The sequence below is a fragment of the Schistocerca piceifrons genome, chromosome 2, assembly GCF_021461385.2.
Source record: "Schistocerca piceifrons isolate TAMUIC-IGC-003096 chromosome 2, iqSchPice1.1, whole genome shotgun sequence".
NCBI classification, from domain to species: Eukaryota; Metazoa; Arthropoda; class Insecta; order Orthoptera; family Acrididae; genus Schistocerca; species Schistocerca piceifrons.
The window spans coordinates 627910846-627938399 of record NC_060139.1 but is presented as its reverse complement, the minus strand read 5'-3'; the positions used below and the strand labels follow the sequence as shown (position 1 = coordinate 627938399).

General features: G+C 40.8%; 1 protein-coding gene across 1 annotated transcript in view; it reads left to right on the top strand.

Moving 5' to 3' along the window:
- Positions 1–27554, top strand: part of LOC124774930 (alpha-tocopherol transfer protein-like) — a 139375-nt gene that overhangs the window by 44197 nt on the left and 67624 nt on the right. The window contains exon 3 of the mRNA XM_047249618.1: positions 10833–10971. Within this exon, the coding sequence (XP_047105574.1) occupies positions 10854–10971 (118 nt within the window). The 5' untranslated portion in view covers positions 10833–10853. The remainder of the gene's footprint in view (positions 1–10832; positions 10972–27554) is intronic.

Genomic DNA, 27554 nt, shown 5'->3' with positions numbered 1-27554 from the left:
TATTTATTTCATTTTATTCTCGATATTGCATAGCAGGTGGCGGTAGCTTTGTTACTATCATCAGTTCTAAAATAATCACTAATGAGGATAAATAAGTTACCAAAACCTAGTATGCAATACGAAGAATAAAATCCAATATTTGCAAATAAACACCCTAGTGAATGAATGCAGCATGATTTATAAATTGGTTCAGAAACGTTTCTTCTGCAGTTGTCACTTTAGCTGGGCATGCTACAAATTATTGACGTGCTCTACTTAACAACTTGGAATTTTATTTTTGTATTACTATTTACATATTTAATTTCTTGGGGTATTTTACTACTTATAGTTTCAACTTTCTTGAAGCACGTGAATAACTGACCAGCTTTGCTGTTTCTGAGACGCTCCCTCCCGGGCATTGGACCACAACGATCCACCTTTTGTCAAAGTCGCTTAAGTTGGCAGATTTCCGCTTTTGTGCCACTTATCATCACTAGAATGATTTTACATTTGTCTGTGTTCTGCTCATATAGTTCTCTTACCACATCATGTGCCCTCAGCACCACCAGGCTGCATACAACCTCATGGTGGGCAGTGGTCATAACTTTTTGGCTCATCAGCGTATATGCTGAATATTGATAACTGTACAAAGAGTTTAGGTACCCCGTTTATGTTGATGATTGTGGCTGTGGTATCTTGATGGCTGTTCTGATGTCGAAATATAATTGTGTTAATTCAACAGTGCTTTTGCACACGCACTATAATGTCAATGTATTTTACTGCAGGTGTGCATAATTCTTACTGACGGTGTACCATGCATTGGAAGAACACTCATCAAAATTCTTTTCAAAAAACATTCTCTGAGGTGTTCTGTAAAAGTGCATACCACATATTTTGTAAAAAACAAAAAGCTATACCCATACTCATAGAAGTCCAAATGGATGGGCTATGGTGCTCCAGTTGTTATATATCTTAAGTATTTGTGTGTACTAGAAGTTGAAAATACTGCTTCAGTTGTAAATTTCTTTTATTATCACGACTGGTTTCAGGCTCTCATAAGCCCATCCTCAGGTGTCGCAACTGTGCAAAATGTGCCTAGTACATGTCCACTGCAGTGCTCGGGGGCCACAGCACAGTTGCACCACCTGAAGATGGGCTTATGAGGGCCTGAAACCAGTCATGGTAATAAAAAAACTTTACAACTGAAGTGGTATTTTCAACCTGTAGTATAATGCTTAGTTGCGGATGTTCGTCCAACAGGATTGTTAGTATTTTTGTGTAGTCTAGTAGCACAGAACGTGTAATACATGCCATTCATTGTGTGAAAGCATTACATTTTCAGTCATCACCACAATGTTCAACATTCAATATGAGGATAAACCTGTGCATTTAGATTGTACATTATACAGAATAACACCACCTTAACAGGTCATTTATGTCATCATGTTGATAGCAAGAACAATTTATGCACATCATTGCGCTGTGGTACAGAATAGTCTGGGGTGTTTGAATATATGCACTGCAAATATTGGGACTGGAGGGAAGAAGGCAAGACTCTCATATTAATTCTTGATTCTACATAGATTTTTTATAGAAGCAGGTTAGGTACTGATAATGTTTCTCTGCATACAGCATGAAATGGAATAAGTGTGACTGTCAAATGCCACTCCCGTGAGCACATGTATAACTTATTGAATGATTGTGATGTTGAAGGGTGCATCACATAAAATATGCTAAAACACTATTTCTATGAAAAAACTTACAACACAGACATGTCTAGGCCAGGAGTGAGGAAATATTACAGTCGTGATCATATGCACCACAGGTGTATACAAGTCCAGGCACTTATTTAAATCAGTTTCTCATACAGAAAGGCTTGAATTGAGAACAGCAGCATATTGTGACATTAACAGTGGTGTAGTGCTGGTGCTATGTTGGTGTAACACTGGTGCATCAACAACCAATTGATCGGATGCTATGTCATGTAATTGGAATAATTTATAGGGTCCATTTGATCACAGGGTGGGAGGCTGATCTTCTCACAGTAGAACACAGAACTCAAATGATTCCTGTTGGATGAGAGCAACACATGAGGTGGGGTCAAGCTTCATTGCCAATAGCTGACAAACCCCTCCCCCCCCCCCCCCCCCCCTCCCTTCTCTAGGTGACCTCAATACATATTGCCAGTGACTTTGAATATGACGAGTACTAATGCATCGGCTGTAATACACTGTGAAAGGTCATTAGAAGTTCTTGAGAAGATACACTGACTGTCTACTGTTCTGTGATTTCACATAAACCCTGACAGGCTGAACCAGGCCTCATCTGAAGAAATGAAAGTCAGAGGATCCAAAAGTTGTGATTCCACTTCACTCAGAAACTGATAGCAGAACTCAACACATGAAAGCTTATCAGGATGCATTGACTCATGCACTACAGTAAATTTGTAAGACTACAGATGCATGTCCTTTTTGATAATGTTCTGATACAATGATATCTTAATTTACACTTGCATTAATAAACAGTGTTGAGATTTCAATGGACTTTGTGACAGACTTTCCTTCATTCGAGCAGTGTTTTCTGGTGCTCGAACATTTCATGGTTTTTATTTCCTACAGAGCCCATTTCACCCGATTTTATCATTAAGTTTTACATTGCACACTTTTCAGGAGGTCTTGACAAAACACTTCCACTGTTGAAACTCTTGCATAAACAATGCCACAAAAGTTTTCCATAAATTGTAGTGCACATAAAACTCGACAATGAACACATACTGTTTATTGTCAGCACCATTTTGCATTAGATCAACTGGTCACTAAACACATCTGCCTTTCTCTCTTACTCAAACTTAATGACACAGCAAAGTTGTTAGGAAAGAGCAAATGTGTGGCGTGCGTAAACAAACATGTGGGAGTAGCTCATTGGTGCATCAAAGTTATTGTATGTTATGGGCAGTTTTTCCATTCATTAACAATGGTTGATTGTGCATCAGTCTTATAAATATTTCCCTAGATAATTTTGTTTTATCCACACACTATGTACAGCACATATAAATCAATACCATTTTTGCTTACAAGCAAGTTTGATCCATACATTGTTTTATGATTTTATTCTCTTGTTACCAATTTCAGGGAAACATTTATAAATTTATATCATTGAATACCATGAGCCTTGCTTTACAAATTGTTTTGCTTTTCTTTGTTGAAATTTGTTAGATATATCTGTACTTGTGGTTGTCAGTTACCCGCCATGTAGATGTAGAATCCTATATTAATGTCCAAGGTTTGTACAGCATTCAGTATGGCAAGTAGTGATTTAATAAAGTTATGAGTTATTATTACAATATAGGCTAGTATGTTGTGTATTCTTTATTATACGTAGTTTTTTAACCCATTAACCTCGCCTTATTGTTTACCTCTGTCTGTTATCATTAGGCATAAAGATGACCATGAAGGCTAATCAAACAGGTCATCTTATATAAAGAAAATGTAATGGTCTAGAAATTGAAGTAAAGTTTTATGTATTACTGATATCACATGTTCCACAATTTAAATTTGGTACTGTTATATGATTAGTTACTATCAATCAGTTCTACCAGACATAAATGCTCTCCTGATTTTTACTGGTGATGTTTCTGCCTTTGATGACCTTTGTCCTGCGGTAGTATTATAGTTTCTGTGGTGACTCTGTTGAAAAAAAGCAGTTTTATCTGTAGACATCAGATCTAAACTATAGATCCCATTTCTCGACTGTCAGATTAATTATTTGAAGTCTGACAATTTGTTCTGTATTACTTCATAAGACTGTTTGTGCTTACCACTAATAAAATATGTGTGATTTTCCCAGTCAATACTAGAGAAATTAATGTCATCATCTACTACTCATGTGTTTTGGTTTTTATGTGCAAGTATAGACTATATCTGAGAGGCTTTATGACTGATGTGTTTGAATCTGATGGCCTGTAGAAATACAACCAATAGTTAATCTAAGTTCACCAAAAACAACTGCTCTGGTCTTGTATGAGAAATTTCATTGCCATTCATTCATAAGCAGACATAAAACTTTGTCTCAAACCATACCAACTTCCCTCCAATCATGATTTGTTGCCTAATCTACTCGTCCTCCCCTGATAGCCTTCTAGAAATTTCTCACTTACAATTTGTCCTCAGCATCCTTTTCCAAATCCCTGCCAAATGAGGTCAGCATCAGACCTATTGCACTGAAGGTGTCATGACTGTAAAGCCTCACCTTATTAATATTCCTTGTGACACCAATACACTGGCCATGAATCATCGTATCTGTCAACATTTGGTCCACTGCAAAACCCATCTTCCTTCAACAGTCACCTTTCACCTGCTTCCCAATTCAGCTAGTTCCCCTACTGGTTTTTCCATTGTTGGTTATTACAGTACTCCTACAGAAAGGTCCTCCTTCCACTATTGTTGGTCAGTACCTCTAACACATCTTCCATAGCCTTCCTTTCCAAATGCAAGGCACGTATCACTTCCTCCATCACATATCCTTAGTTCTTCTCCTGTAACCACATTCCTCACTTATCACTCTGGACATTATGTCCTTACACCAATATCCCCAATGCCCATTGTCTTGCTGCCTTGCAGTGTTGATTTGCCAGCTTTCTCCCAATCCCTGTTGTATTCCTTAGTGTAATGCAAGCCATTTCATATGTGAAAGCATTACATTTTCAGTCATCACCACAATGTTGAACACTCAACTCAATATGAGGATAAACCAGTGCATTTAGATTGTACATTATACAAAATAACATCACCTTAACAGGTCAGTTATGTCATCATGTTGGTAGCAAGAACAATTTATGCATATCATTGCACAGTGGTACAGAATAGTCTGTGATCACTGCTGATAGCATTTTTTGGTGAGAGGTGTTTGAATATATGCACTGCAAATATTGGGACTGGTGGGAAGAAGGCTGGGCTGTCATATTAATTCTTGATTCTATATAGATTTTTATGGAAGCAGGTTAGGTATTGATAATGTTTCTCTGCATACAACGTGAAATGGAATAAGCATGACTGTCAAATGCCACTCCAGTGAGCAATCTTATAACTCGTTGCATGCTTGTGATGTACAAGAGTGCATCATGTGGCATATGCTAAAACACTATGTCCATGAAAAAACTTACGTCACAGATATGTCTAGGCCAGGAGTGAGGAAATACTTATGCACCACAGATGTATACAAGTCCAGGCACTTCTTTAAATCAGTTTCTCTTACGGAAAGGCTTGAATTGAGAACAGCAGCACATTGTAAAATTAGCAGTGGTGTAGCGCCGGTGCTACGTTGGTGTAACACTGGTGCATCACTAACCAATTGATCAGATGCTGCTTCATGTAATACTATGAAAGGTCATTTGAAGGTTATTGAGAAATTACACTGACTGTCTACTGTTCTGTGATTTCACACAGAATTACATCCCCAATGCCCATTGTCTTGTTACCTTGCAACATTGATTTTCCAGCTTCCTCCCAATCTCTCTTCTATTCCTTTTGGCCACTCACATGCTGACCCACAATTTATTTTACTTTGTGGCTTTCAAGAAACTTAACACACAACTTCAAATTCTTCTAAAACCTTTTCTCACTGACAACAAGCACAAAATATTGCAGGAAAAAGAATTTATCACCTACTACATTTATACTGTTCATGTAGTAATCAGAAATTTGAAGTTGTTTTATACATGAGAGTTCATTTGTTTAAAGAAAGTGGGAGGTGGGGGTTTATTGGTAGAGAAACTAATCAAGAAGTGCATATCAGTGTGCTATGCCCTTAGAAGTGTCTTTCATTGAGATGACCTAGAGACAGCGGTGTTGGCTTATTTTCAATACATTCACTTTAGTTGTCATATAGAATTATTCCCTGGAACTGTGCATTTAAAGTAGTAAAAAAAGTGTTAAGTAAGCATAAGCAAGCCATACATCTTGCAGAAGCACTCACTTCCCAAAACATTTACACCTTAATGTTACAAATTGGAAATCCTTATCAATTCAAAAGAAAAAGAAAAAAACATGTCTCACTAGCCACACTTTCTACAATTATCTGAATACCTAGATTGAGAAATTTAAAGGTCCTCTTAACTACTTAGCAAGTAGCAGTGTTTGCTGTAAAGCTGTGTGACAAGTAGTAATGTACTGTAAATAGGATGTAGTGTTTACAGATCTAGGAAAATATTTGTGTCAAAAAATAACCATTGCAATCAAGCAACTATTTAGTAACTCGTAACTTTTAAACAGCAGCTGGATAGCAAGACTGAAGTTGTGGTAGTGACTTTCTTACTAATATACGTAATTCAATTAAGATGGAATAAGTATGAGCAGCACTAAGTGGATAGTGATTGTTTGTTGTCAGTTTAGCATAAAGGTTAAGTTTCTATGGTTTCTATCACTTTTGGTTAGATTATATTAAATTTTATGTTCGTTTCAATCAATGGATCCATAGTGAGGAGAGCCTCAAGGATGTAAAAAATGTCATAGAACAGGAAAACATAATACATATATACAAAGGAAAAAGATATGCTAATGAACTTTCCATAGATTCCAAGTGAACTGATCCTCAAGGATGTGGAATAAGTAAAACGTCTTAAACATGTTTATATTTTAAAGGTAATAACAAACTTGTCAGAAAACATGTAAATGTGTAATACACTGAGGTTTATATGATCATTATTAGGAAATTGCAGCCATGTGTCATCAAAGAGAAAAATCAGTTTACTTCTCTCGTTTACATCCGTCACATTACTTTACTGTGCTGAAGCTAGATTTTATGTAACACTCATATTATTTGGTTCTAATAATAATGTATGCACATCAGTTGGTTTTACTAAGAACAATTGCGCATTAAGTTTGTCGGAAGTAGGAGCTGGAGCTACCCACCAATAAATCCTTTAGGCTCCTCTTAAAGTGCATTTTATTAGTATTTCAACTTTTTGTGGCTGCTGGCAAGTTATTGAAAATTTGTGTTCTTGATAATGCACACCTCTCTGGACCAAAATAAGTGACTTTAAATATTTTTGAACATTTTTCTTATTTCTCAAACCGATTGCATGAAGTGAGCTGTTAGTCTGAAGAAGATATATATTATTTATGACGAGTTTCATTAAGTAATAAATATATTGGAAAGCAGCAGTCAGTATCCTTAGTTCCTTGAACAGAGTACTGAATGATTTTCTTGAGTTCACACCACAAATAATTCATAGTACAGTAGAACCCCTCTAATCCAACCTTGGATGGTCAGTCACTCTGGTTAGTGTGACCATGCTGAGGATCACGAGCCTGTGCCAACTTGTCACTGACTGGACTCCTGTCGGGCCATTGTTGCGGTGTCTATCGTTGTGCATATTGCTATACTTTATGTTATTGTGCAGTTTTATCCTTTGTTTGGATTAAAAAAATGTCGTTGTTTGCTTTATTCTGTGTTCTCTACAATACTTATTACTGTAGATTCATTGTGTGTACAGTTGTCTGTTTTTCAACGTGTCTGGATTCAAACGTAAACACGTAACTCTTTCACTAAATGAAAAAGTAGTGGTGCTACAAAGACTAGACGAAGGAGAATCGCTCCAAAAATTTGCAAAGGAACTGAATGTAGGTGTACGACAATTAAGGATTGGAGGAAGAATCGGAAAGACATTGAATCCTATACAGTTACGATTGATGGTGAAAAGACTCTGAAGAATCACAAAACATTAAAAAAGCCTAAACTTAAACTGCTTGATAACGCATTGTGTATGTTGTTTTGTCAAGAAAGAAGGAAAGGAACGCCAATATCTGGGCCAATTCTCCAAGAAAAAGCGATAGTCTTGCACAAAAAACTGGAAGCTGAAAGTAAATTTGCTGCCAGTGAAGGCTGGATTGGTCGTTGGAAAACCCGTCATGGTGTCCGATTTGTTTCTATTTCCGGTGAAAAACTATCTGCCAATGTCGCAGCTGCTAAGGAGTTTTCTGATAAGTTTCAAGAAATTATAGAAGAAAATGAACTGTTACCCTGCCAAGTGTATAACATCGACAGGAACTTAAAAATGTTGCCAACAAAAATGCTTGCAGCTTCAAATGATTCTGTGGTAGGCACGAAACTTAGAACAACAGTCATTCCTTGTAGTAAACTCAGATGGTACCCACAATCTCCACTTGTTCGTCATTGGCAAACCTAAGTAGCCAAGGGCATTTAAAAATATAAACTTCCTTGCTGGTTTATTACCACAATCAAAAATGTTTGGATGGACTGCAACCTAAAGACTTGAAGCAAATAATCTGCCTGTTCGTGCTCTATTGCTGTTGGATAACACACCATCACATCCATCTGATGAAGTTTTGGTGAAAAGGGACATAAAAGCACTCTTTCTGCCTTAATGTGACCTCACTCATCAAACCAATGGATCAGAGCATTATCGAATGGTTAAAAAGGCGATATTGCAGAAAGTATATCAACTCAATCTTGGAAAAATCTGAAGGAGGTCATAACTTATTTGAGGCAATGAAATACCTGAACATCAAAGATGCTATCTACACAATAGCTGCAGCATGGGATGAAGTGAAACCTGACACACTGCGGAAATCATGGCGTAAGCTTTGGACACAAGTTATGACTGAAAATGAGCATACCAAAGATGAGCAAAGCAACGACGCCCTGGAAATTGTTAAAGATTTACAAACTCTGGAGCCGAACGTCCCTGCCAATGAAGTTGAAGAGTGGACCAATGAATGTGACAAAGACTGACACTTTTGAAGAGCTCAGTGACGACCAGATTGTTGCCGCTGTAAGCCAGGAAACTGTGAATGAGGACTCGGACGGCGAAGACGAACCCCCACCTGGATTTCAAACAACGATGCAAAAAACACTTTTGACCTCGCCCTTCAGTACGTCGAGCAGAATCCAACTCCAATGGACATTTTGTGGATAAAAAAATGGAGGGACACTGCAGCTAAATCTAGAATAACATCTGCTAAACAAAAATGTATCATTGACTTTTTTCCAAGTAATTTGTTTTCATTTTTACTGTAAAAACAATGCATACAGTATAATCATTTCTTAGTTTATACATACAGTAGTTTATTTCTTTGTAAAAAATTTCTTTTTTATATACAGTGCTATAAACATCTTTTAGTTTACAGTATATATCGTTAATACGTTATTAAGTACAGTACAGTACTGTAATTTGTTTGTTGTTTTTTCCTTTTGAAACCAATACATATTATAGTGTGTGTAGACGTTTTTTAGTTAATGTATTGTTTAATACTGTGTAAAAAACGTATTTTATATTACTGTAGACGTCTTTTAGTTCTTAAATCGTTTAATTTTTTGTACTAAAAGTCTTTTTATACTTTTTGCAATAAATATTAGATTTTTTGGATAATCCGACCTTTTTTTCGTTTCGACCATGGTCCCGGTCCAGAAGGTGACGGATTAGAATGGTTCTACTGTACATGGTTTTGAACATGGAAAACTAGTAGGGATATTAGTTGCCCCAAAAGCTTTTTTTGTTTTTATGTCACCTACTGTACGTGTGACATCTGCATTTGAAATAAAGATTTGCTTAGGCGCTTCAATAATTCTGTGATAGGATCCTCCGGCTAAATTTATTATCAAGCTGCAATCCCAAGAATTTAATACTGTCAACCTCTTCTATCTGCTTGTCATCATATTGTAGGAACGTACTTGGGGGGGATTCTGTACTGTGTTCTTCAAAGTTTAGTTACAAAGGATTAGCAAGGCACCATTTATTAATGACCATGAAAATTTCATTAAATGATCTTTCTAAAACTGTAGGCCCTACTTGATTTACTATTTATTGCACTGTTTGTATTATTTGTGCACAAAACAAAACTTGCCATCTGATCAATTTACTAAGGGTCCTAATATGGAACCTTGTGTTGCACTACACATAATAAATTCCCAGTTAGATGTTGCTTAATAGTTGAATACAGGACTCTTTCCTATTGAAATCCTTTGTTTCCTATGACACAGATATGATTTGAACAATTTTATGACGTTTCTCTTACACTGTAATATTCTAATTTATTTAATAGGGCGTCATGATTTACACAGTCAAATGACTACAAAATATGTCAGTAGCCTGTAAGTTATTGGCTAATGAATTATCTGCATTCTTGCTGAATGTTTAAATAGTCTTCCCAACACCAAATAGCTTAAGGACTCCAAACTGCAACTTACAGAATATATATATATTTTGTAGTCAGATTGTTGAGAAGCCAACTGTATATTATCTTTTCTAAAATTTTAGAGGATTCTGGGGGAAGTGAAACTGGAAGGAAATCTGACGATATTTCTTTATTTTGTTTCCTCAACAGAGGCTTCATCTCAGAATATTTAAACCATTGAAGAAACATTCCAGTGATAAATGGCTGGTTACACAAATAGAATGTCTTGACCCATTCCACATCTCTGTTGGTTGTTATTCTTGATGGGCTCTACACAACATGATGAATGGATGAGTGACTGAATGAATCTGAGCAGGCAGTTCGAAGACTATTTTTATTGCCTCTCATATTTTGTAGTACTTCTTTAGTAATTAGGTATGAACTGAACAATGTTTATTCTATCAGTTTGTGCCAAAAATAACTTTCACAAATTGTTTCTGTTGTACCAAATATAACTCTGCATACATTGGTTAAGTGAGTTCTAATATCAGATTATCACCTTTAGTATATTTGTTATTATGTTAAGGGATTATTCAATCATCTTTTTGTAGAACATTTTTTATTGAAGAAGGATTTGGAAATAGTGACTATAAATATCAAGACCATGTATAAATGTAATTGATATCTATATGTTATCATAACATATAAACTGATATGCAGAACTGGTGGTGCTGTCTGGACATGCCATCTTCTTGGGAATCTCTGGATGAACACTGGAAGCAACGTGCTCAGTATGAAGTCAAGGAAGATCCAACAAAGATAGAAGCCAACATTTGTGCTCTGAGGGCACTTGTGCAAGGTATGATATTTCTTATTTTTCAGGTATCCACTGTATACAAAATAATGGCAGTGACAGATATGCAGAGCATGAAAACTGGCACCTAGCAGTACACAGACTGGCATATTATTGATTGTACCGGTTGAACAGATAGATTAGTAGAATGGTCAAGACTAACATGACATTGACTTACATCAAGAATACTTACTTCACCAATACATTGCATGACAAAAAACCTGCAGCACTTACAAGACATGGTTGGATGTCAATGTAACATTGTACACGTGCACACCATCGACGAGTATGTAAATCATTAGAATTGCAATTCCCTGTGACAGGCAGAACAGTCACTTGAGTGCCTTAGTGTTGCTCATGTGTAGTCATTGTACCAGGTCTGGTAGGGTATATAAGGGATGTGAGGAGCATCAGATGTTGAATGATCAGCGTAAAGCACATGGAGCTAATATGGACTCATATCAGAGAGTATTGTCAGCACTTGCCAGAGTTTCAGAGTGTCCTTATTGTAGGTCTCCAATTGAATGGCTGGTCAAAGCAAACGACATCCAGATTTCTGAGGAATTGAGATGTGACAGTATTATGTTGAATTGAATGGGAATGCCATGGCTCATCTTGCACCATTTTCTATTGTCGAAGGCTTACTACAGGTCAACAAATCCTATGAACCTGTCTTGACTTTTCTTTAGTCTTGCTTCCGTTATCAACAGCAACGTCAGATCCCCTCTTTGGTGCCTTTACCTTTTCTAAAGCCAAACTGATCGTGATCTAGCACATCCTCTACCATCATCAGTTATTTTGCTCCCCTAATAGCAAAACTCCTTCACTAATTTAAGTGTCTCATTTCCAAATCTAATTCCCTCAGCCTCACCTGACTTAATTCGACTACATTCCATTATCCTTGTTTTACTTTTGTTGATGTTCATTTCATATCCTCCTTTCAACACACTGTCCATTCTGTTCAACTGATCTTCCAAGTCCTTTGCTGTCTCTGACAGAATTACAATGTCATCGGCGAATCTCAAAGTTTTTATTTCTTCTCCATGGATTTTAATACCTACTCCAAATTTTTCTTTTCTTTCCTTTACTGCTTGCTCAATATAAAGATTGAACAACATTGGGGATAGGCTACAACCCTGTCTCACTCCCTTCCCAACCACTGCTTCCTTTTCATATCCCTCAGCTCTTATAACTGCCATCTGGTTTCTGTGCAAATTGTAAATAGCCTTTTTCTCCCTGTATTTTATCCCTGCCACCTTCAGAATTTGAAAGAGAGTATTCCAATCAACATTGTCAAAGCTTTCTCTAAATCTACAAATGCTAGAAACGTAGGTTTGCCTTTCCTTAATCTTTCTTCTAAGATAAGTCGTAGGGTCAGTATTGCCTCACGTGTTCCAACATTTCTACAGAATCCAAACTGATCTTCCCCAAGGTCGGCTTCAATCAGTTTTTCCATTCGTCTGTAAAGAATTCATGTTAGTATTTTGCAGCTGTGACTTATTAAACTGATAGTTCGGTAATTTTCATATCTGTCTACACCTGCTTTCTTTGGGATTGGAACTATTATATTCGTCTTGAAGTCTGAGGGTATTTCACCTGTCTCATACATCTTGCTCACCAGATGGTAGAGTTTTGTCAAGATTGGCTCTCCCAAGGTTGTCAGTAGTTCTAATGGAATGTTGTCTACTCCGGGGGCCTTGTTTCGACTCAGGTCTTTCAGTGCTCTGTCAAACTCTTCATGCAGTATCATAGCTCCCATTTCATCTTCATTTACATCCTCTTCCATTTCCATAATATTTTCCTCAAGTACATTGCTCTTGTATAGACCCTCTATATACTCCTTCCACCTTTCTGCTTTTCCTTCTTTGCTTAGAACTGGGTTTCCATCTGAGCTCTTGATATTCATACAAGTGGTTCTCTTTTCTCCAAAGGTCTCTTTAATTTCCCTGTAAGCAGTATCTATCTTACCCCTAGTGAGATAAGCCTCTACATCTCTTCTGGTAAACCTTGCGGGATGTAAGGTCGTGGTCCATGAAACTCTTCAGCTCCTAACGTTTCGTCCAGTGCTTCGCTGGACATCTTCAGAGGGGTGTTTCTCCTCCGGTGAGTCTTGCCGACACATCCTTGCCTCTACATCCTTACATTTGTCCTCTAGCCATCCCTGCTCAGCCATTTTGCACTTCCTGTCAATCTCATTTTTGAGACGTTTGTATTCCTTTTTGCCTGCTTCATTTACTGCATTTTTATATTTTCTCCTTTCATCAACTAAATTCAATATTTCTCCTACTACCCAAGGATTTCTACTAGCTCTCGTCATTTTACCTACTTGATCCTCTGCTGCCTTCACTATTTCATCCCTCAAAGCTACCCATTCTTCTTCTACTGTATTTCTTTCCCCCATTCCTGTCAATTGTTCCCTTACGCTCTCCCTGAAACTTTGTACAACCTCTGGTTCTTTCAGTTTATGCAGGTCCTATCTCCTTAAATTCCCACCTTTTTGCAGTTTCTTCAGTTTTAATCTACAGTTCATAACCACTAGATTGTGGTCAGAGTTCACATCTGCCCCTGGAAATGTCTTACAATTTAAAACCTGGTTCCTAAATCTCTGTCTTACCATTATATAATCTATCTGATACCTTTTAGTATCTCCAGGTTTCTTCCATGTATACAACCTTCTTTCATGATTCTTAAACCAAAGTGGTAGGTGGATCAAAACAAAATGTCCAGACACTCTGTGACCAAAATGGTACTGAAACAGAGTATGACAGACTAAAAGTCGAAATACTAAATGCCTTTTTCCAAAGCTGTTTCACAGAGGAAGACTGTACTGTAGTTCCTTGTCAAGATAGTCACACAGATATCAAAATAGATGACAGAGTGATAGAAAACAATTAAAATTGCTCAAAAGAGGAAAGGCCGTTGGACTTGATGGGATACCAGTTTGATTTTACACAGAGTACGTGAAGGAACTTGCCCCCCTTCTTGCTACGGTGTAACGTAGGTCTCTAGAAGAGTGTAGCATTCCAAAAGATTGGAAAACGGCACAGGTCATCCCTGTTTTCAAGAAGGGACATCGAAGAGATGTGCAGAACTATAGACCTATATCTCTAATGTCGATCAGTTGTAGAATTTTGGAACACGTATTATGTTCGAGTATAATGACTTTTCTGGAGAGACTAAATCTACTCCATAGGAATCAGCATGGGTTTCCCCAATTGTGTGAAACCTAGCTCATGCTATTCGTCCATGAAACTCATAGGGCCACAGACACAGGTTCCCAGGTAGATGCCGTGTTGTTTGATTTAAGAGAATAGAAGCTTTCAAAATGTGGTGCTACAGAAGAATGCTGAAGATTAGATGGTAGATCCCATAACTAATGAGGAGGTATTGAATAGAATTAGGGAGAAGAGGAGTTTGTGGCACAACTTGACTAGAAGAAGGGATCGGTTGGTAGGACATGTTCTGAGGCATCAAGGGATCACCAATTGAGTACTGGAGGGCAGTGTGGAGAGTAAGAATCGTAGAGGGAGACCAAGAGATGAATGCACTAAGCAGATTCAGAAGGATGTAGGCTGCAGTAGGTACTGGGAGATGAAGAAGCTTGCACAGGATAGAGTAGCATGGAGAGCTGCATCAAACCAGTCTCAGGACTGAAGACCACAACAACAACAACAACAACATCAACTGCTTTGACATAAGACCAAAATTTCTTAGGATTTTCTGCCAAGTCAGTACACAGAACTTTACTTTCGAATTCATTGAACGCCTCTCGCATAGCCCTCCTCACACTACATTTCGCTTCGTGTAATTTTTGTTTGCTTGCAAGGCTTTGGCTATGTTTATGTTTGCTGTGAAGTTCCCTCTCCTTCTGTAGCAGTTTTCTAACTCTGTTGTTGTACCACGGTAGCCCTTTTCCATCTCTTACGATCTTGCTTGGCACATACTCATCTAATGCATATTGTACAATAGTTTTGAACTTTGTCCACTGATCCTCAACACTATCTGTACTTGAGATAAACTTCTGTGTTGAACCATCAAGTACTCTGAAATCTGCTTTTTGTAACTTTTGCTAAACAGAAAAACCTTCCCACCTTTTTTAATATTTCCATTTATGGCTGAAATCATCGATACAGTAACCGCTTTATGATCGCTGATTCCCTTTTCTGCATTACCTGTTTCAAATAGTTTGGGTCTGTTTCTCACCAGAAGGTCTCTGTTTAATTGCTCAAGGTAGTTTTCAGATAATGCACATAAAAAAATTTCACTGGATTCTTTACCCTGTCACACATTGTAAATGCTTGAGTCTCCCAGTCGATATCTGGTAAATTAAAATCTCCATCCAAAACTATAACATGATTGGGAAATGTACTCAAAATATTTTCCAAATTTTCCTTCAGGTGCTCTGCCACAACAGCTGCTGAGCCAGGGGGCCTATAGAGACATCCAATTCCTGTGTTTGAGCTTGCTTTAACCGTGACCTTCACCCAAATTATTTCACATCTTGGATCTCCATCAATTTCCTGCGATACTATTGCACTTTTGACCACTGTAAACACGCCTCCCCCTTCACTGTCCAGTCTGTCTCTGTGGTATACATTCCAACCTGAGTTTAGAATTTCATTACTGTTTACACCTGGTTTCACCCAACTTTCTGTCCCTAGTACTATGTGGGCACTGTGACTGTTTATTAATGAGAGCAGTTCAGGGACCTTTGTATAGACGCTCCACATTAATATTGTTATTCCCTGTTGCATGTTTCCTACTACTACCTTGTCGTGTCTCGGGAGGCTTCTTGTCGGGCCTAGGGAGGGAATTCTCTAACCTAAAAAACCCACATGTGCACTCCACACATACTCTGCTACCCTTGTAGCAGCTTCTTGTGTGTAGTGCACGCCTAACCTCTTCAGGGGGACCCTACATTTCTCCACCCGATATCAGAGGTCGAGAAATTTGCACCCTAGATCTCCGCAGAATCGTCTGAGCTTCTGGTTTAAGCCTTCCACTCGACTCCAACCAGAGGACGGTGATCAGTTCTGGGAACGATCCTACAGATAGTTAGCTCAGATTCCACCCCACAAGTGAGGCTTTCTGCCTTCACCAATTCCGCCAACTGCCTGTACGAACTGAGAATGACCTCTGAACCCAGACGGCAGGAGTCATTGGTGCCGACATGAGCAACAATTTGAAGTCGGGTGCACCGAGTGCTCTCTTATCAGTGCCGGCAGGGTGTCCTCTGCATCTCGGATGAAACCCCCCGGCAAGCAGACAGAGTGTACACTGGCCTTCTTCCCCAACCTTTCCGCTATTTCCCTAAGGGGCTCCATCACCCGCCTAACATTGGAGCTCCCAATCACTAATAAAACCCTCCCCCCGTGTGCCTGCTCGGACCTTGCTGAAGGAGCGGCCACATGTCCACTCACAGGCAGAGTGGGCAGTGCCACACGGCCAGCCTCCACATTGACCCTCCGCCTTGCGCGATGCAAGTGCCACTGAACCAGCCACTCCCCTTGAGGAGAGGATGGCCCAACCGTGCCTGTTACCTGCGAACATGTCTCGACAGCAGGGACCATCGGTGAAGCATGTAACACCTGGGGTGTACCATGCGACACACCAGGCTCCCCACTGCTGCTACACTCGGAGGCAGCAGCCTGAAGATGGCTGACCGCGACCATCAGTACGTTCAGCTGTTCGTGAACAGTGGCCAGCTCCTCCTGCATCCATACACAGCAGTCACACATCCTATCCATCCTAAGAAATCAACATTTTACTGTAGAGAGCTAATAAACTTTTAACTAGACTGCTAATTCACTAAAGGCGGCTGATAGCTGACTAAACTGTGGTTACTAGACACTTCTTGTTGGAAACAATTATAACTTTTAGGTCTGTTCAAAAATGCAGTATATTTCCTACAGTCAGGTTCAAGAGCAATTTGATGGAAGCCGGAAGTCCAATCTAGACTATTCATAAACTGTACACAATCACATTTATTCAGAAGCTCATCCATATATTCAGGGTGATCATTTCATTTTTGTAAAAAATTGTTATGATGTCTTGAGTTGAGCACTAGCCTAACACATACATTTCTTTCTGAAGCAACTAATTGGTTGTTGTACTCACTTCTAGGCCCTTCTATTAATTTCCACATATCCATCTTCTGTATTCCTTATTCCTCTTCTTTTATTTTAGAGAAAGTGATACCATAAGCCTTCATAAAAAAAATGACTGTGAGATTTGAGATGCAGCATGATAAGCTGATAATTTTTTACTTAGCCAGGTTTTAAAAAAATCTTGACACTCACATGACATTTATCTTAAGTGGTACTTTCGATTAACATTTTAATTTACAGCTTCATTCTTCTTACAATTTGCTAAGTTTTCATAATTTTGCTCATTTGTGTGATCCAAAAAGGTGTCCTCACAAAGTTATTGGTTTCACCATGGCTTATTATTCCTTTAATGAGACTACAATTATTACCAATTACAATTCAGGATAACTGTATAAGTTTTCAAGGTAACAATGTTATTTTGTTTCAATAATTATATTTACATTTTCACCCCATCTGCAACTTTGATCTACCTTCAGCGTCCTGTCCGTTTCCAAAATATAATTTTCCTCCACAATCTCCAGGCACTCATGATCAAAAATTAAATTTTCATTTTCAGAGTTTAACAACAAATTTGCTTTTTTTCTTCCCTCTGATACTTACATCAATCACTATATTTTCACGAAATTTTTCCCACTCATCATTTTATCCCTAAGTTTTTCTGATATTCCTGACATAGTTCTCCCTGTGTCTACTAGGCACTTATCTTCGCACTGGTCTGTCTTCATTGTAATGTACGGATGATCTAACTATTACCAGTTTCGTTTCATGCATAAATTTCATACAATAAATAATTTTCAATGTCTTTAATATTCCCCCAAATCCTGCCCCTGGGTGCTCTAGATACATTTACACACACTTTTGATGCTTCCCCCTAACTGCCAACTTTGTGCTCTTGAAGTGTTGACATAGCGAGCTCCCTGGGTCTTTGCACACTATGGACCAATTAATATGTGAAGCATTTAGTGGCCAGTTTGAGCGACCAAGTAGCTGCATTTCCACCCTGAGTGCTCAGCAGCTTTCTAATGTTTGGGCTGTGTGTGTTTGCAGCTGTGATTTTATTTGTGTTGCTGTTATCATCTTGATTTTTGATTGAGAAGATGGGATGCCACTACGGTTGTACAGAGGAAGAGGTCATGAAGCTGATGACAGGCATTGCACTTGGTACTTGGTGTCGCAGGATAAAAGAAACAGAAGTAGAGAATCAGACATCTCCATATTAAGACATTGGAATAGTGTTGCTAGAGAGACTAGTTGGCCAGCTGAGATCATTACATGTACCCATAATGCATTGTACAGATGTAAATAAACAAAAGATCTCAGTCTACATCTACATCTACATGACTACTCTGCAATTCACATTTAAGTGCTTGGCAGAGGGTTCATCGAACCACAATCATACTATCTCTCTACCATTCCACTCCCGAAAAGCGCGCGGGAAAAACGAACACCTAAACCTTTCTGTTCGAGCTCTGATTTCTCTTATTTTATTTTGATGATCATTCCTACCTATGTAGGTTGTGCTCAACAAAATATTTTCGCATCGGAAGAGAAAGTTTCGTAAATAGATCTTGCTGTGACGAAAAATGTCTTTGCTTTAATGACTTCCATCCCAATTCGCGTATCATATCTGCCACACTCTCTCCCCTATTATGTGATAATACAAAACGAGCTGCCCTTTTTTGCACCCTTTCGAAACTGAAATAACTAAAAATTTAGTTACTTAGTGATTACATCTTGTGACATAACTGCAAACAGGTTTTGAATAAAGTTCAGTATTCCACATGAACCATCACAAATATTAATTTGTACAATGCCACAAAATTCTTTTTTGATGAGATATTAAATACTGTTAAAAGTAGTGCATCTTTTGGTTGAAAAATTACAGTTAAGTCTGTGTCTCAATAGATAAAAAAGTTAAAGTTTCGAGCATTAATCATACAGCAATATACACACCTCTTTGCATGTGATCATTTGCAAAAAAAAAAAAAAAACTCGTTTCTGTATCTTGAACCATTTATGAAATATGACAGGTGTTACAACCACTTGATCCACGTTGCATGTGGCCAGAATACTGGGCACAATATGTGCAACCCACCTGTAGATATAAAAACCAGCATCTTGAGAACAGTGATATATATGGTTCTACTCTCATCTTTAAATACAATTTCAATGTGTTAGCTACATTTCATGCGCTACAATCAGTGACGTATAACAAACCAAATGCAAAGTCCGCACAACATGTTTTTACCTCTGCAAAAATCTTAAAATATCATGCAACACACTACTTCATTGGATGCAGTACAATAATTCAGATGAATAATACAAATTGAGTTCTTTTTGAGCAAAGATACCTACTGTGAGATGTGAAAAAATCAATTTTTTTTTTGTCAAGTAGTTTTCTTAAAATCGGCTGATAAGTATTTTGTTAGCAGCCTACATGTCCACTGAACCACTTCACTGGCTGTTTACCAATGGAATCAACAATTGTGGAGTGAAAAAGTTATTACTGTGGTTCCCAAAGACGGCCTATGTATTGGAGTGATATCACTGATAGATTATTCCTTTGCCCTTGAGTTATGAATATATCTAGGACAGCACATTTATGGAAGAGTAACTATGAAAGAACAGTAAATTATTGACATGAATCGAAAGTGACACTTTGCTTTCATCATAGGCTTCTAACATTCTTCTAAAAATTCCAGGAAGGATGTAATTCTTAGGCATGAAACAATATTGACATGCCTGTGTGTTCATCTGTGCAATGATTCATTTCTAGAAGAGTTTTAAAGTGAAAAACTTAAGTTGTTGGAATAACTATATTTATTTTGTATTGAGGATGGCAAAACCCAGACAGCAGATGAAATCATCACACCCAGCTCTCCTGGAATGTTCAACCCTGGGGAGTGAGGCAGTGTGGCATGACCAGTGGACAGGCAGCAGTCCAAATGCATTCTCTCAACACCGGCAGCAGTTTAGTGCGACAACAAAGCCACATTCTCCATGGACTGCAGTGAGCACATTTGTAGCAGTTGAAGGGTTGGACACAAAATAATTTATTGTTAGTTATAATTTCATGTTTGGTTTCTTTTTCATTTCCTCCCACCAGTTTGGCTGTAATGCTGCTCTGATCTTTGCTAAGTAATTCTAAAATGCTTCCTTATCAAATTGTTCTCAAAGTGATTCCATAATAATCTTAAAAATTTCTCTCTGTTACCATCCAGATTTATATTCATGTTTAAATGACTTATGTTATTTTCATTCTCATCTTTAAAGATTATGGACTGACCAACATGAACAGTAACATCAGCTCTTCAGTTTCAATTTCATCAACCACTATGTTTTCCCTAATTTTATCGACAAAAATGTCCTCTATACTTAATTTCAACATTTCATTTCTGTTTATTTCAATATAAACTGTATACTTACCTTAGAACTCTCAGCATCCCTTTCTTCAACAGTTGTGTTTATAGCATCACTATTTCACCAATTATTACTTTTAATAACACTGTGAGCAACTTGTTTCCCCCTTTACACCATCCTTACCGCTTCAATCAGCTCAGTACTATCACACTGTGAGCAACTTGTTTCCCCCTTTACACCATCCTTACCGCTTCGATCAGCTCAGTACTATCAATCACTAATTCATCATCATTTTCTTCAAATAATCCCCCTAATTCAGAACTAATGTACTTTTCACTTTCTTCAGTATTATCTTCAGCTTAATTTCAGCCCAGATGTAAAAATTAATTATAATGTAAATTCACAGATCTGGAGTTTCAGCCTGTTTTTGAACATACTTATTCCTCAATGGGTCACTGTCTCAACAGAAACCTTATACCAAAACTTAAATGATTCATGCGATGCTCTACCTGTGTGCTTTGGCTCTCTTTATTGTGATTATTCTGTCTATTTGTATCACAGTAAGTTTTAGAGGTCATAATATAATTTGATCTGTTTGCCCCAGGACTGCTGACCTTCAATGAAGCAATTCAATGTTTTGCTTGCATTCTATTTCCCCTATCTGTTATCTACATTTCCTTTCCAGAGATAGAGATCTTTTCCATTTCCATTGTGTTCTATTGCCCTACCACCATGTTGTTTATGTCTAATGGACACTTGATCCCTTCTCCTACAATTCTTCCCATGAAGCCAGAATTCCATGAGGCAGGCGAAGCGTGCGTCGTCGTCCAAAGCATAGACATTGAATGTTTGCTCAACCAGGTTAAACCAGAACTCTGGGTGAGCGGGTTTGAAGTCTGGTAGTTTCGGCAGATTCGGCACTGCAGTCACTGCGGAGGTGCGCCTATTACTTTGGATGGAAGTAGAGCATGCAGAAGATAGCGAGTCCGAATTATTGGCATCCCATAATGCGGGAATCGCGAAATTCACTTGACGCCGGGGGGCGGCTGTGAAGCGATGGACGCTCGAACGGTGTGAGGGTCGTAGTCAAAATGTGCATTCTCATAGACGTGGTAGCTCGGAGAGAAGCCACAAGTACTTAAGTATGCCGGTGAATGTCCGTTATGCACACAGTATTCACTCGACTGTGAGTGGTGGGGCTGGTTGTAGATGTCAGAGTAATTACTGTCCAGCACAGAATTGTTGACTTGATTAGAAGCAACACAAGGATCCCACACATGTCCACTAGGATGCACACTCAGTGTGATATTTGCTGTTTGGCGAGCATTGAACGCCTGTTGACTAGCCGGCGTGGAAGGATACACACGTGGCGGGAACTGATTCGAGTTTGAATTTACTACTGGATTTTCCAAAGTAGCAAAACCTCGCTCGACACCACGAACTGTATTGAATTGTGCATTCAACACAGGAGTAGGAATGTTCTGACCAACACTCTGTGGAGAACACGTGGGAAGGTCTAGGCTAACAAAGCCAGAGTCCATGACCGTTGGCGGTGGGAAGAAACTTGCGGCACTTGATGAATTCCACTGCATGTTCTGGCTGAAGGATTCCGAAGATTCTTGGGGCATGTCCACTACGACGGCAGGAGTGCTGGAGAGATGTTGCTGAAATCCGGGTGGTGTTGAATGCTGAAAGGCCATTGTCTGGAGCTGAATAAAGGCCCCCACGATCGCGGAGAAACCTGACGCAGTAGGCGCGTAAATGACCTTCGTGCAGTAACTCGGACGCGTATTACACAAAAAAAAGGGTCGCCAGTGAGGGAATATGGAATAGTTGTAGGTAAACAACTAGAATTCTCTCAGATACAGATTTATTCACACTTAGCTTCTACACAGATACAAGTCTGGAGGCTAACTGCCGTTAGCGTGCAACATCCTGCCCAAAGCCCTGTCCTCAAAGATAGCACACTTACTCACTGAACAAATATCGATATTTATGGCGCTCTATGCCACATAGCCCCCCCCCCCCTCGCACACTATGGAGTACGTCCCTGTGAATGGGGGGGGGGGGCGGGGGGAGAAGTTAGGAAGGTAACGTACAGTTCTTCTGTGTCAGGCGGAAGCGGTCGACTGGTAGGAGACCGGGGGGTGAAACCCGGTACGTCGACGGAAAAGTCAGCAAGCGACGCCGGTGGCTGAAGACAACGTCCCGTCCTGGAGTGGAGGTGTAGCACTTCGTCAGCCGGCAGGCGGAGAATCACCTTGCCAGAAGGCCTAACAAAGGCACACAAATTGCCACACACAGCACTTCTGCTCAATTTAAAGCGGCGCACCACGCGAGATTCTGCACTTCTTCCCTCCACATTGTCACACGTGAGTACCAAACACATCGTATCACCATCTATGACAACAGATAATTTATGTATGTCATCAGGGTGTACATGTGTTGTGAATTCTTGGGTGGCACCTGTACGAGCAATGGTAGGGAGGCAGGGAGGTGTGGGAAAGCCATAGCAGGGGGAAGCATCTGCTAAGAGGGGGGTGGCAGGTGCACTGGACTGCGCAGGAGACAACCTCGGGCGATCAGCTGACAGACGAGGGAGTGTGACCGAAGGCAATGAGGAGCCAGCATGGATTGAACGGCGTGACAAAGAGCTGTCACACGAAGATGGTAACATAACGGTGGAATCCGAGTGGTTGGCAGTTCGACTGCGAGGGCTGTGAGGAGTGAAGCCCCGAAAAGATCGGCCACTCGAATTAGATGAACGTGGAGAAGGAGCAGTGCTTGGCAGAGAAGCACGCTGTGGAAAATCAATACCCGAATGCATGGTATGGGAAGATGGATGGCCACTCAAAGCAGGGGCGGGAGAAATAGGGGCAGAATCAAGGAGGTTCACCTGAGGCTCAATGAAAGCTGGTTTCACTCGGTTGAGTGAGACCGTGGTTACAGAGTCTTTTATGAGGAGATCCATGTTATTCTCAGAGCGTTTGACGACCTTGTAAGGACCTGTGTAGGGCAACTGAAGTGGGGCTTTGACTGAGTCGTCTCTGAGAAACACGTACTCACAAGAGTCTAGCGTGCGCGGTACGTACACGCGTGGAGGTGTATGAGCAGCCGGAGGTGGCGGCTGAATTTTGCTGCAGTGGAAGCACACCCGCTTGAGAAGTGAAGGGAGTTCAGAGGGCCGTGGAAGTGAGGTGGGAGTGACTAATTCTCCAGGCAAAACCAGAGGTTGGCCATACACAAACTCGGCTACGGAACCCTTGAGGTCTTCCTTGAAAGTTGCACGAAGGCCAAGAAGCACGAAGGGCAGTGCCTCTGTCCATAGTGAGTCATGGCAATGCAGGGCAGACTTTAAGGTGTGATGCCATCGCTCGACAAGCCCATTGCTTTGGGGGTGGTATGCAGAAGTATGAATTTTGACAATACCACACATTTTACATAAGTCAGAGAAAACTGGAGACTCGAATTGTCGCCCCTGGTCAGTGGTGAGGTAAACAGGTGAGCCAAATCTAGAGATCCACGAATCTAAGAATGCTCGACTTACTGTCTCAGAGGTAATGTTCGGAACAGATACAGCCTCAGCCCACTGAGTCATCCTGTCAATAGCTGTAAACAAGTAACGGAAACCCTCGGCGGGGGGGCAAAGGGCCTACAAGGTCGACATGAACATGGTGAAACCGGCCTGGTGGTTGGGCAAAACAGCCAAGGGGTGGGGAAGTGTGCCTGGAAACTTTGATCTGTTGACACAACGTGCATGCCCTTGCCCAAGACTGACAGTCGCGGCGCATGTCTCTCCAGACAAACCATTCAGCTACAAGACGGGTGGAAGCTTTGACACCGGGGTGTGCTAATGTGTGTAGTTTGTCAAAGACCTGGCATTGAAGGGGCTTAGGAATGAATGGCCACAACATACCAGTCGATTCATCACACCACACTAAATTAGATATGCCAGGGAAAGTAGAGCGTACCGGTTGGAGAGAGGAGCTGTGATCCGAAATTAACCGCATGGTATCGGGGTCTGCCGATTGCAACTGAGGTAGGTCCGTTAGGTCAATTAAGGTTGTGATAGCACCAACACACGAGAGAAAATCAGCAACCACATTGTCCACTCCTAGGATGTAGCGAATGTCATTTGTAAACTGCAAGATGTAATCACGAAAGTGTCGTGGGAGCGGATCAGCCGCAGGATATTTTATGGCAGGAACCAATGGCTTGTGATCAGTGAGCACATAGAAATCTCGTCCCTCAACATCAGTTGTGAAGTGTCTTATGGCCTCATAAACTGCAAGTAATTCTCTGTCGAATGCTGAGTATTTCTTCTGTGCGTTGTTTAACTTTTTTGAGAAAGCTGGAGGGTCGTAACATCGTTGTATCTCTGACCCAGTACTGCGCCGATAACATTGTCACTAGCGTCAGTAGTGATAAACATTGTGGCGTCTGCACTTGGGTGAGCAATAGTGACAGTGGAGGCCAACAGCTGTTTGAGTTCGTTAAATGCCTTGTCCATGTCTGGTGTCCATGGTACCTGGCGGGTGCCAGAAGTTTGTGGGCCAGCGAGAGCATCTGTGAGAGGAGCCTGCACCGCAGAAGCGGCAAATGTTTTTGGTAATAATTAAGTGTTCCAATGAACCAGCATAATTCCCTATAGGTCTGAGGGCGTAGCATCTCGAGAACAGGCTTGATCTTGTCCTGCGGTGGTGTCAGACCGTCCGATGACACAACGTAACTTAGGAATGTGACGGATGTCTGGTGCAATTGAGTCTTTTTATTGTTCAGTTCAATACCAGCGGCTGCTAAAATATCTATCACGACTTGAACACGCTCCTCACTCTGTTCCAAAGTAGAAGCAAAAACCAATATGTCGTCCATGTATACAAAACAAAAGTCTAGATGGGATAAAGTTTGATTGATGAAACGCTGCCACGTTTTGGGGGCATTTTTCAACCCAAACAGCATAAATTTGTATTGGAACAGCCTGAAGGGAGTGGTTATGGCAGTCTTTTCAATATCCTCCGGAGCCATAGGAATCTGATGAAATGCGTGCTTACAGTCCAAAACAGAAAAGTACTTTGCACCTGCGAGCGCATGATTGAAGTCTGCAATGTGTGGGACCGGATATTTATCAATGATGGTGCAGGCATTTAAATGCCTATAGTCTCCGACCATATGCCAAGTACCGTCTTTCTTTTGGTCAAACAGGATAGGACTAACCCAGCAACCGGAAGAAGGTTCGATTATTCCCTTTTGTAATAGATCATCCAATTGTTCTTTTGCAATTTTCATAAATTCCAGCTTGAGGCGGCGTGGGCGTTGCGATATGGGCGGCCCATCGGTTAGACGTAACCGATGAACTGTGCCATTAGTGACCACTGCAATATGTGGCGCGGCACGACAGTCAGATGTCCATGAAGCAGAGCAGGCAGTGGCGGACGGGCAAAGCTGTGGCTGCGTAAAGGCCGCACGCGTGTTAACATAGGCGAGGTTGGTACACTGGTTCTTGGTAGCGGGCCGTGCCGCTATGAGCGCTGTAGGCACGAGTGGGTGTGGCCGAACAGCAGATGGCTGTAGTTCATTGCCATGAGTTTGGAAAGTTAATTGTCCATTCGGAACGCAAGGAGCATGAGCACTCGGGCATACACTATCATTACAAAAGGGGATGCTGACACAGTTTACAGAGTTCACAACATTGTCGTTAATGTGCACGGGCACGGGAACACCGGATTGGCATGGACTGACCTTGTCTGTAGCCGACGAGTCGTCTGCTTGTAGTGCCATGAGGCGTTGTTGTAAGGAGGCCAACTCGTGGTGTATGTTGCAGAGATGCAGCAGCATTTCCGTATGTTCCATCCACAACTTCGAAGACTTGGCGCACTCCATGAGCCACTTGTTTGTCCAAGATTATAGCTCCAAGGATAGGTTTACACACTTCTTAGCTCAGCGCACATGTTTGGTGGTGTTAGCCGAACTGTCACTCGGCGGAGCGAAAGGAATATGTTTGTTGGGAGGGGGGGGGGGGGGGGGGGGCGGTAAAACACAGTATTTTGCACAAAATCTAGTGACAACTGATAGTGCTTGAGGAAATCAATTCCGAGAATAGGTTCTTGAATTGTTGACACTAGAAACGTCCACTCCAGCTTGCACTCGGGCGAAAGTTTCACTGTATACAAAGTGGAATCCGAACACTGTAGGGTAGACAAGTTCACTGCACGAAGTACTGTTTTGTGTGGTTGCACTTTATTGGTTGCTAGGTGAACCAGCAGCAAAGAGACGTCTGCACCAGTGTCTACCAGAAAACATACACCTGATCGTAAATCGCGAACATAGACTCGACCACACTTACTGTTGTTGTCCGAAACGGAGTGCAACGTGGGTTGGTGCCCACTGTTTACATCGCAGGAGGTGGCACCATAGCCTACCTGCAGTTGGAGTTTGGGTAAGAACACAGTGACTGGCATTTGCGAGCTTGCTCCCTGAATCTCGCGTGGAAGAAACAGTAAGGTTGGGCGGGCCTGTGCTCCTGTGGGTAGTTGCTAGGTGACGGAGTATGTGCCCCAGAGTCATCCACAGAGGCCGATGCACTGTCGTTGCGGGGAGTTGAAGGTGCAGGCAGGGCGGCTATTTTAACAAACTTGTTATTAGCAGCACCAGACAAGGGCGTGGTGTCAGAAAGCGTCTTAGTGCGGTCACGTCCAGAATGCAGTGCACGGAGCTCACGTTGCCTGGCGGAGTATGCCCTGTCGGCGGCACATAAACGTTCATTTATTGGCCTATCTTCATACGCAGAGATTGCAGTCTGGACAGGCAAAGGCAGCTTTTCAGTCCAGATTTCTGCGAGCGTGTCATCAGGCATAACTTGCTCATCAATGAGAAGACGGATGCATCGCCACAGCTGGGACGGAGACCTGTCGCCGAGACGCTCTTCGTAGATGAGCTGTTGCAAATTTTCTCTCCTGGTTTTAGAGACGTGCTCCAGTATCATCGTTTTCACCACAGCATACTTCCCTGCTAGGGGGGGTGCTTTGACCAGATCGTAAATTAAATCGACGCAGTCGTGAAGATGGTTCATGAGGCAGGCGAAGCGTGTGTCGTCGTCCAAAGCATAGACATTGAATGTTTGCT